The sequence below is a fragment of the Eurosta solidaginis genome, unplaced genomic scaffold, assembly GCF_040869045.1.
Source record: "Eurosta solidaginis isolate ZX-2024a unplaced genomic scaffold, ASM4086904v1 ctg00000339.1, whole genome shotgun sequence".
Lineage (NCBI taxonomy): Eukaryota > Metazoa > Arthropoda > Insecta > Diptera > Tephritidae > Eurosta > Eurosta solidaginis.
Window position 1 is genome coordinate 302,812 of NW_027136884.1, and position 12,247 is coordinate 315,058.

At 36.2% G+C, this 12,247-nt stretch overlaps 1 protein-coding gene across 1 annotated transcript in view; it reads left to right on the top strand.

The window, feature by feature from the left end:
* Positions 1-3,529: 3,529 nt before the first annotated feature.
* The window catches only part of LOC137235649 (TSET complex member tstC-like), a 169,079-nt gene continuing 160,361 nt past the window's right edge, over positions 3,530-12,247 (top strand). Inside the window, exon 1 of the mRNA XM_067758538.1 lies at positions 3,530-5,987. Within this exon, the coding sequence (XP_067614639.1) occupies positions 4,612-5,987 (1,376 nt within the window). The 5' untranslated portion in view covers positions 3,530-4,611. The remainder of the gene's footprint in view (positions 5,988-12,247) is intronic.

Genomic DNA, 12,247 nt, shown 5'->3' on the forward strand with positions numbered 1-12,247 from the left:
CAACAAAAATCAAAGGAAAAGGGCAGAAGAAGCAGCAGCATAGAGCCATTCTTTGAATTTAATACTCGAAGAGCAGGACAAATCGGCTCTTACAGGAAATACAACAAAGCAATAAGGTAATAAAATAACAGCATGGCAACAAAAATAACAATAACATCAACAACAATAACTATGAGATAGCATACATTATCTTGGTACAGTGAAAACAATCGGAGAGTAAATGCTCTGAATATTTATTGCCTGCCTTTTGCTTTGCCTTTGCTCTGCCGCCCAACCGACCGACCGACAATTTGATAGATGGACGTGTATAAAATGCTGCAGGCTTCCTAGCTGTTGTTGTCTACTTGCATATTTGCATTGATGTGTGTGCGTGCGCGGTTATCTGTGTGCATGACTTTATTGTTCATAACGACAGAGTTGCCAAGGGCATTTATTGAGAAAATCTATTGTTGACAGCGTGGGTGATATTCAAAGTAACATTCCAAAGGCATCGAAGGTATTAAATTTCAATTCATTTAAATTTGTAAGGCCAATTAACTTTATGTACTTCAAATTTAAAATTAAATATGAGATAAATAAGAGCTTAACACATACACGTGAAATTGAAGGGTGTTCAAACTTGTATTGTCTTTTCATATAAAAAGCACATTGCTCTATTTTTTATATAGAAAAAAATCTGAAACACCCTTCGGAGAAAAAACCGTAAAAAATCAATACGATTTTTGAGATAGCTATAACTTGTACTTTGTCTGGTTGGGCTTAAAAACTGCACACTCAAACAAATTCAGTTAGCTCCATAATATAATTTTCTCGATGGGCTTACGGTATTCAAATACAAAATTCATGGACGTTTTTTAAATTGTTGTCCCCCTGGTAATTCCAACAGAGTGATGGCCGCAATCTTCCCCTACTTTTTTAGTCGAACCATCATCTTTCATTCGCATAACATGACCGAGTCAGGTGTGTTTTATTTCGCTAGACTATGTTGGTGTCTGCATAAAGCTCGTACAGGTAATCATCAAATAATCTTCGGTACTCGCCGTCGCCGACACGTAGAGGCTTTTTTCACGAACACACCCAGAGCTGCCTCATCTGATGTTGTCATGGTCTATGTTTCTGCACCACATAGCAAAACGGGTACGATAAGAGACTTGCAGAACATGATTTTCGTTTGCCGTGGGAGGACTTCAGCTTTCAATTGCCTACCTGTTACAAAATAGCATTTATTGGCAACCGTGATTTTTCGTTGGATTTAAAAGCTGACGTTATTGTTTGCGTTATTGTGGTCCCAAAATAAAGCAAGTGTCTGACTCTTTTGAAATGACGGCTGCCAATATTGGCTTCGTTGTAACCATAACTTTCAGCGCGGGTGTTCAGGCGGATGATAGTAATTTGTTCAGCATAAGCCAGTGGTTGCACGCTTTTAAAGAATATTGTTCCAGAGTGGTTAATTCAGACATAGTGGCATGTAGGTAGCTGATATCGTAGGTGACATTAAAATCGGCGAGGAGGTTATATGTATAATTTCCTTTTTTCGAGTTTTTTTTTTCTAGGGTTTACCGTATGCTAAAAATCGAGTCGATTGTAAATTTGCTAGGTTGAAAGCTGCACTGGTAAGGTCCAAACGGTCGATTTACAGTGGGATTCAATCTTTCGAACAATATGCTTTACAGGATCTTATATGCGATACTAGGAAGGCTGATTTCTCAATAGTTGGCACAGTTTGCAGGATACGCCTTATGTGGACTGGGCAATGATCACTTAGATGCTAACCATCGGGTATGCACTCGTTGGACCATATTTTGCATAAATAAGAATTCAATTTGTTTGACAGATGACAGATGTCTTTATTCTTTATTCAGATGACAGAAGTCTTCTATATAGCGAAATTACAGTAAATAAACTAGACAGAAATAGTTTACATGAAAAAAAACTGTATCATCAAATCCGAGATGAATGCAGAATAATACTCTAAAATGTTCTACTTCTTCAAGCTATTTGTAAAAATAAAAGTGATGTCTTGAAGGTTTTCAAGTTCAAAATATTCCAAGCAGTTCAGGGCAAGAGCTAGAAACTAAATTTGCTATCGAAAGTAAAACCAAATTATTCAACAAAATTATCAAAAACAAAAAAAAAGATGCGCCATGTGTAAAAGAAGGCTACGTCTGTAATAGTTTTATGTAAGAAGAGTCTGTAAGAAGAACTTCGGAGGTGCACCATGTACAGAACCAGTAAAAGTTTGGTAAAAAGAACCCGTTTATTTTGTCCAAGCAAGGTAGCATAGCGACTCTACTGGTTTCGTAGAAACCTTGGTCTCTCTTGAAAAAAGATTCATAGGTTTCCCGAACATTACTTCGTTATCTTTTGATATTTTTTGTTTGTGTCATTCATCGCGCACTAACTATCTGCTTGGCGCAAAACGGATTTCGGAAGAAGATATAGAGGAGATTTTTTACATCAACATTGTGTACATATTTCCGCGTATACCTTGCCTTGGACACTGCGATAAAATGGCTTCGCCAATAAAAGAGTTTACGAATTTGTGTTCTTTATTTTTGGCACGATATTTTAGGGTTTTATGATTCGCAGAGAGCCTCACCGCTTGATCTTTTGAAAAACAACTCGGTAACACTCACCTTCTGCTCAAGTTTTCTAATCTAACTGGTGGGTTTCTTCTAAAATATGTTATATTGTTTTGGTCACTTTTTCTACCGGAACCAAGCTTCCAGAACCTAATCCTCCTTAAATTTTTTGACTTTGCTGTAAAATTAGAAGCTACTAAGGGAACTACTAATTGTTTTCTGTAAAATGCCCAACTCTAATGACACTTTCGATCTATATAAATGACAGTAAGTTTGTGCGCCTGTAAGTATGCTTTGCTTTTCTTTGTATACCGAACAAACTATTTTTTTCCAAACGGGATTTCTTTCGATACAGCTTTAAAAGATTCATGGCAACCCTATGCACTACAAGCAATCACTAATGCATTAGATATTTCTTGGGTGCATTTTTTATTTCTTTTCATTCATTGGTCTTTGGCGAAGGCAATATTGATTGTTGTAGAAGGGCAAAGACCGAAGAATGCACTTGGTGATGGACACAGAAAAATGCTTAAAGGGACTGTATATATGTATTTTGGTGGTTGTTTGTTTTCATAACTAAAGCGTTCTCTCGTAAAAGCACGCACACATAAACGGATATAAACACAAACACACACATATTCATACTGCAAAGAATGCTTAGCTGGTAAAGCCAAGGCAGCAGCACGCGAGCAAAGTAAGCAATCAAACAAACAAACAGATATACAGATATTTTGTTACTATACGCACGTACAACGAACACGCACGCACACAAATATAGGCATATGTGTTCTCATGAGAGCCCAAAGAGAGTGTGGTGAAGAGCTACAATATGGTCATAGCGCACTATAAGGCTAAACGTACAGCGACGTAAACAAAAATTTTAATTTTTCAAATCAGTTTTTGGCGGCACTCCAAACGATATAGACCGGTCCATTCCCCCAACAATAGCGTAGTATTTAATAGGAGCGCGTCGTCGAGCGTGTATACGTATGTATGTATGAAAATCCGTGCGTGCTTTTGCGAGTGTGCGTATGTATGTATGAACGAGCGGGGAAATACGCGTGTACTAATGTAAACACGGCGCAGCTTAATTGCATTGTGAAAATAATATACAAAGTGAAAGCGAAAACGATCAATGAAATAATGCCGGTAAATGAGCTGCAAGGATGGGAAACTTGAAGAAAAAAAACGGATAAAGGCAAGCGTGCATACATACAAAGTAAAGAAAGAAAGAAATATTATGGGTAATTTCTTCGCTTTTGTGAGTGACAAATTTTGAAAAACAATTTGCAAAAAAATTTTGAAAAATTAAAAAAACAAGTTCTAATTTTAATTACTCATGTTTTCGAAGTAAACGCAAAACACGAAAGCAGACAACCCAAAAAATATAATTTTCAGCATCAAAAATAATTCTAAATTTCTAAAAACAGCAATAATTTAAAACGAAATGCATCCCAACATTTAAAACATAAAAGTGAGATAGTGAAACTGAAAAAAAATTAAAAAAATTTAAAACACCTGTTTAATTATGTAGGCTTTCTAATGTGAGACTAAAACCAAAATCAAATTTCACAAAAATTTTAATCAATATAAAAGAAGTGAAAAATTATAAAATTTGTTTAAAATTTAAATGAGACTGAAACAAAACCAAATCTGTAAATCAAATTTCTTGAAAATTTTAGTATTGAAATAGCTAAAATTCGAAATAGTATTTGTAAAATTTTGTACAATAAAAATTATGCGAAATTTTGTTTGAAAAAATGTATGAAGTGAATATTTACCAAAAATTTATTGAAAATTTTTGAAAACTTCTAAAAAAAAAAAATTGCTGTAATAGTAGTGCCAAATAGTTTTTTACGAAATGCACGCTTTAACAAATTCAAAGAGCACACAAAATAATTTCCTTTTTCGTAAGCATTTCCGGTTGTAAAGTAGTCATTAAATACAAAAAGCAACAAATTTGCAACTAATCCACAACAACAATAATAACAAAATTTTGCTACAACAAAATAATACAACCATTATCAACATGGATTCCAGCAGCAATGCCACCCCCATAAATCAACTCACTTCCACTGCCAACGTTAATGCGAATAGCAACAACAATACAGATAACAACAACAAAACTCACATTAACAACGCTTCCACCAACAATGCCACGATGACCTCGGGCTCGGTTGTCTACGAGAACGGCACAATTATGGGTGCCATCTATGAGAATAACATGAGCTACAACAACAAAAGTAGCAATAACAGCCAAAGTAACAGCAGCATTTATAGTCACAGGCATAGCAGCTATTACCAAGAGCCGGAAGGGCAGTTTGCCAACATACCGGAGATTGTAATCAATGGCAGCTATAGCAGCAGCCACCAAAATCTACACAACCATCAACAACAAAAACTGCACCTCCACCAACAGCAACAACAACATCAACAACCAATATTAGGCCGGCAACAAAGTGATACGCACATTGTCGATTCCACAAATAATTGCGATGAAGCTGCCATAGAAAGCACAGCATTGCTAGTCGTCTCGTCTACTACAGCAGAACCCAAAAGCGAACCCACTAACAACACAACTTTGCTGCATGACGAAGATTTAGGTGGCATGGTGGATGTATCCGATGCTGTAGTAAGCGATGAATTCGAACAATTTATGTTAAATCGCAGTACCTCTGATAGTAATATACTCGATTCGAGTTTTTATAGTGAACTCCAATATCAACAAACGCTCGGTATGAGTTTTGGTGATGGTAGCGGCGGCGGCGGTGTTGGACATCATGAGATTGGTGGCATATCAGGAGGTGCTTATATTGATGCAGCAACAGCAGCACAACAATACCAATTAGCTGCAGCTGCGGCTGCCACACGTGCACAACTTGGTTTACCACCACTGCCACAAACACCAAGTGCTGCAGCAGTTGCAGCAGCGGCGGTGGCTGCTGCTGACCTTCTAAATACGAGCACATGTTCGCGCGAATCTTCGTCGCGTGCTAACAACAACCAGCACAATATTACCAACAATCAAAGCAATAGCAACAACAACAAACGTTCGCGCACACGCCGTACACACAAATCGAGTAAAGCGAAATGGAATGCGAATGTAGCAGCTGCTGCAGCTGTGGCTGATGTTGCACGTGGTGCTGCAACAGCTGCTGCTGCGGGTGCATATCCACCACAATATGCTGCCATATTTTTGGATCATGGTAATGTTACGGCGGCTGCGGCTGCCAATGCAATGGGACAAATGCAAATTACAAATGCGGCAGCTGCTTCACCATTCTTAAATGCTCCATTAGTGGATGCTGCAACAGCGGCGGCATATTTGCAACAGCAGCCTTATCAGTTTATTACGACAGCGACAGCACCCTATGCACATCTCGGCAGGCATCATATGCACCACAGGTGGGTTGAGTTGATATATACATTGAAACTTATTACTTCGAATTTATATTATACTTCGAAAATTCTACTTAAGTAGTGCTGTGGTGAATAAACCATGGATCATTACATTTATAAGTTTTATTATAAAAATGTTTGGTGGTTTGAAAAATGTTTTATGCGACAAAATTAAAAGTTCTCATGAAGGGAAATAGGAGTATAGAAAACACTTCTCCGTTGGCATAACGGACAGGACTATAAATCTGTTGGAGAACTATTCACCCGAGCACTCAAAGAGCAATCTCACCTTCTCTCGACACCGTCCATGATTCTGAGCCATTTATCAGGACAAGTATGATGAGCGACTTGGAGAGCGCGATGTTTTTCGTAGAGAGAGGGCTTTACTTTTCAATTGCCTACTCAGTCCAAAGTAGCACTTGTTGGTACGAGTTATTCTTCGTTTGATTTCTACGCTGACATTATTTTTGCTATTATTCCCAAATATACGGAATCCTGCACAGTCTCGCATTTATATCTGTCAACAGTGAAGCGATTGTCAAGGCGCGAAAGTGCCGATTCTTTCTTTGATGACAGCAAGTACTTCGTCTTGTCCTCATATACCGCAGGACCCATTGTTTTGCTTCTGTATCTAATCTAAAGAGGGCAGAACTTACAGCGCATTTCCTGAGGCCATTAATATCACCAGTAATTGTACGATCTTATAGTTTAGTTCTGCTACTAGAATTATCTTCCCTAGCATTACATTGAAGAAATCGCACGAAAGGGAGTTGCCTTGTCTGAAGCCTCGTTTGGTATCAAATAGCTCGGAGAAGTCATTCCTCACAAGTCTTACTAGCTTTGCAGGGAACTTAAATTCAGACTTGGCAGCGTACAAGCAACTTTTTTCCGCGCTGTGAAAAGCTGCTTTGAAGTCGACAAAAAGATGGTGAGTGTCGATTCTCTTATCGTGAGTCTTTTCCAGGATCTGGCACATCACGAAGATCAGGTCGATAGTAGATTTACCAAGTCTGAAGCCTAATGAAGTCCCAATCAGTTTGTTGGGCTTCTGTCTTTGGCACAGTACGCTAGATAGAACCTTAAACGCAATATTAAGCAGGCTGACTTCGCAGTAATTGACGCGGTTCGTGGGACGCCTTTCTTGAGGATGAGGGCAGAACACATTAATACTCCAATATGTAGGCATGCGTTCATCCGACTATACTTTGCATAGGAGTTGATGCATAATTTTTACTAACGATTCGCTTCCGTGTTGGAAAAGCTCGAAGTGCCTGCCGCGGTCATACGCAGATGCCAGTGTTAACAGCCCCATTTTGCTACCATAAAAGACATTATAAAAGATATTAAGCCTTTGCTGTCGTGATCCACGACTTGGTGTAGATTATCCAGAAAAGGGAGCTCGCACGCAGAGCTGTCTGGAACTGCTTAACGGTTCTGTTGGGCCTGAAGAGATTGGCGACAGTTTGGTGTTAATTCAGAATTGAAAGAGTAAGAGCCAATGGATTTGATACCCATTTAGCAGTCGCTAAAAATATCGATTTCGTTGCCAAACCATGGCTTCGATGAAAGCTAATACTTTTACCTGGAAGACAGTATTTTGATCAGGTAGTCTGAAGGAGACTTGAAGGTCACGCTCCTTTGAATAGATCCCTTCTTCAACCCTACTGTTATATTTAGAGTCAGTTTATAGTGAAATGCTACCGTCAGCAACAAAACACCAATCCGACCGCATCCAATCATCTCTGCTGGGAATTTTTATGATAAAGTAGCTTTCCGAAACTCTTTTAGTCGCAAAATGATCTGTGCTCTAAGGAAGAAAACTTTAATTGTTTAGTATGCTAGAGTGTGCTGTGATTTTAGTACTTTATCTGGAAGACTCTTTTAAATTCAGGGTTGAAGTTGCTGCTAGATCCAAGATTAGGATATCAGGAATGAGCTGAAAAGCTTCGTTTGGCGTTGATGTTTAGGTCTGTGCACTTTCCCAGCAAATATAAGTTTGACTCCGTTTTCGGCCTGGCAAACATACGACTACCACATACCTAATATGGTTCGAACAATCTACCCCCGTGATCTACACATACATATTATGAGTTAGTCCCAGATTTTGGCAGTGGTTTGTCTAGTGTATAAATCACAAAAGACCTTAAAATGAAGGTTATGTTGAAGGCATTACAAATAAATGTTGTATCATTCGTATACTCATATTTTAAATAAAATTCAGTTAAAAAGAATTGCTTAATTAGTTGGTCGTTGAATTTATACTATGCTTGATGTAGCATATGTATACGGAAATTTCGTTTGACTGCAGAATATTTGTGTATATACATTGGGCTGGGTCGATTTGTATGGACGAAAGCTAACCCATATCGCGCCATCGATTTTTCGATAGGATTTGTGCTCAGGAAAAAAAGTTCCACTACGCATACCCAAAATATATTTTTCGAGCCTGCGAAATTTAATTTTTTTGACTTTTTTCGACTTTGATTTTTAAGGTTTTTTTCATGACCTACTAAAAAAAATTTTTTTTTTTAAACTGTTATCGCCAACGTTTTTAGCGAACATTTTTGGGTCGTACAGGGTATACATGAAAATTTTACAATCAAATGAAACATTTTTTAGTAGGCCATGAAAAAAACCTTAAAAATCAAAGTCGAAAAAATTAAATTTCGCAGGCTCGAAAATTATTTTTTTGGGTATGCGTAGTGGAACTTTTTTTTTCTGAGCTAAAATCCTATCGAAAAATCGATGGCACGATATCGGTCAATAAATCGACCCAGTCTAATATATATACATATATGTAAGACGAATGAATAATTGCAACAAAATTTTGATTAAAGTGTGTGGTGACACAAAAGGTGGTAATCAATATTTCAAAAATGAATGCTTGTAAATTGATTGTAAAAAACAATTTATTATCCACCAGCTATGACAAGCACTATGTATACATGATTATTTAACTATACTGAGAAAAAATATAAATTAAAATAAATAACTTTTCCTGCAATTCAGTTAAAGAACCAAATCGCTGGTATGCCCCACACTCTATTCACCTTACTGAGCTATGTAAATATATGTGATATGCGCAATTTCTCAAGGTTAAATTCTCTGCATTCACAAATCTTACTCTGTCGTTTTTCTGCTAGTTAATTTACCACATATATTATTATTATCACACCCACCCTATGCCGCTGCGTCGTCTCTGTATTCAATATACATATGTCTGTATATGATACCTAAACGATATACATATACGACTCCTGCACCACAAGCAAAAACAATCAAGCTAAATATCACGCACGAAATCAACAAATCAATGTAAAAGCTTACCAACATAATTTAAGTAATCAAACATACAAATAAATACTTATATACATATGTATGTATATGTATTTGTTATACATGCAAGAAAGAATATTTATGTACGCTCAGGAGAAAGAAAACTTTAATTGTTTAGTATGCTAGAGTGTGCTGTGATTTTAGTACTTTATCTGGAAGACTCTTTTAAATTCAGGGTTGAAGTTGCTGCTAGATCCAAGATTAGGATATCAGGAATGAGCTGAAAAGCTTCGTTTGGCGTTGATGTTTAGGTCTGTGCACTTTCCCAGCAAATATAAGTTTGACTCCGTTTTCGGCCTGGCAAACATACGACTACCACATACCTAATATGGTTCGAACAATCTACCCCCGTGATCTACACATACATATTATGAGTTAGTCCCAGATTTTGGCAGTGGTTTGTCTAGTGTATAAATCACAAAAGACCTTAAAATGAAGGTTATGTTGAAGGCATTACAAATAAATGTTGTATCATTCGTATACTCATATTTTAAATAAAATTCAGTTAAAAAGAATTGCTTAATTAGTTGGTCGTTGAATTTATACTATGCTTGATGTAGCATATGTATACGGAAATTTCGTTTGACTGCAGAATATTTGTGTATATACATTGGGCTGGGTCGATTTGTATGGACGAAAGCTAACCCATATCGCGCCATCGATTTTTCGATAGGATTTGTGCTCAGGAAAAAAAGTTCCACTACGCATACCCAAAATATATTTTTCGAGCCTGCGAAATTTAATTTTTTTGACTTTTTTCGACTTTGATTTTTAAGGTTTTTTTCATGACCTACTAAAAAAATTTTTTTTTTTTAAACTGTTATCGCCAACGTTTTTAGCGAACATTTTTGGGTCGTACAGGGTATACATGAAAATTTTACAATCAAATGAAACATTTTTTAGTAGGCCATGAAAAAAACCTTAAAAATCAAAGTCGAAAAAATTAAATTTCGCAGGCTCGAAAATTATTTTTTTGGGTATGCGTAGTGGAACTTTTTTTTTCTGAGCTAAAATCCTATCGAAAAATCGATGGCACGATATCGGTCAATAAATCGACCCAGTCTAATATATATATATGTAAGACGAATGAATAATTGCAACAAAATTTTGATTAAAGTGTGTGGTGACACAAAAGGTGGTAATCAATATTTCAAAAATGAATGCTTGTAAATTGATTGTAAAAAACAATTTATTATCCACCAGCTATGACAAGCACTATGTATACATGATTATTTAACTATACTGAGAAAAAATATAAATTAAAATAAATAACTTTTCCTGCAATTCAGTTAAAGAACCAAATCGCTGGTATGCCCCACACTCTATTCACCTTACTGAGCTATGTAAATATATGTGATATGCGCAATTTCTCAAGGTTAAATTCTCTGCATTCACAAATCTTACTCTGTCGTTTTTCTGCTAGTTAATTTACCACATATATTATTATTATCACACCCACCCTATGCCGCTGCGTCGTCTCTGTATTCAATATACATATGTCTGTATATGATACCTAAACGATATACATATACGACTCCTGCACCACAAGCAAAAACAATCAAGCTAAATATCACGCACGAAATCAACAAATCAATGTAAAAGCTTACCAACATAATTTAAGTAATCAAACATACAAATAAATACTTATATACATATGTATGTATATGTATTTGTTATACATGCAAGAAAGAATATTTATGTACGCTCAGTCAAACGGAAATTTATCACTCAAAGTGTATCGATATTCTCGAACACGACCAACATATCACCAAAATTTCAATCATTTTTTATTCTTGTCACAATCATGACATAACCATTGTTTGAGGAGAGTTGGAGGAGAGGGAGTCGCATATAAGCAAAAGTGTGAACATTTTTTCCTCCAGAGAATTTTTTAAGAGCGTTAAAGCTGAGAACGTCATCCTTGTAGCATGCATTTGCGGCATGCAGTGAGTCACACAATTATGTGTTGGAAATTGTAGAAAAATTTTTGCATATTTTTAGGGGTCGCATTGTTGAAAATTCATATCTGAAAATGTTCCACCAAAATGTTTTTTACACAAATAAAATTCAAAAACATGTTAACTATTCTGCGACCTTTTACTCCCTTTTGAGGAAAATGTATTCTGTCATGAAAGATTCAAAATCTTCGCAAAAAAGTTCCTCCTAAAGTTATACCACACTTCTTAATCATTACAGTTGGATGTGAGTTTTAGCCATTTTTCTTCTTTAAATAGAATGTAAGCAAAATCTTAGGCTTTACCAATAAGAGAAACTAAACAAATATGTTGCACACTCCAAGCGCGCATATTCATTTTTCAATATCCAGGGGTATTTTAAGTAATTTTTAAAAGGATTTTAACAAAGTAACCCCAAAACTAAAGGCTTTAGAAATTTGTCGAGAAAAAACTTCTTATAAAAAAGGTTTCTATATAACAAATTATCAGTAGAAATAGCAAATTTTTTTTAAATTACTCACAAGGTACTGCATATTTTCAGGCGCATATTGCCACCATTAACTTCAGTGGCATACAAACAGGCCTTAAATAAATCTTTAATGTGACGAGTTATTTTTGTTTAGCAGCGCTTAAGAGTTTCCTTAAATATTAAAAATTACCTAAAAAGTTTAACTATAGACGCATGTGTGTTTTTGCAAGAAATATTTGTATTGGATATTAGTTTTTGATTTATATGAGTTAACCGGGGATTGCCCGTATAGCTTTAAATGTATGAAAACATTTATTTCAAGCAATTTTTAATTTTATAATTTATTTAATAATTTGGGAAAAATTTAAACAACGTGACGGACAGACAAGGCGACAGCTGTTTCGATTATACCTTGTAAATCTCTTCAAAGCCTTTTCTCCCGGGAGTGGGAGTCGAACCCGCACTACTACGATAGTAGAAATGGTTACAAACGCATTCAGCTACGT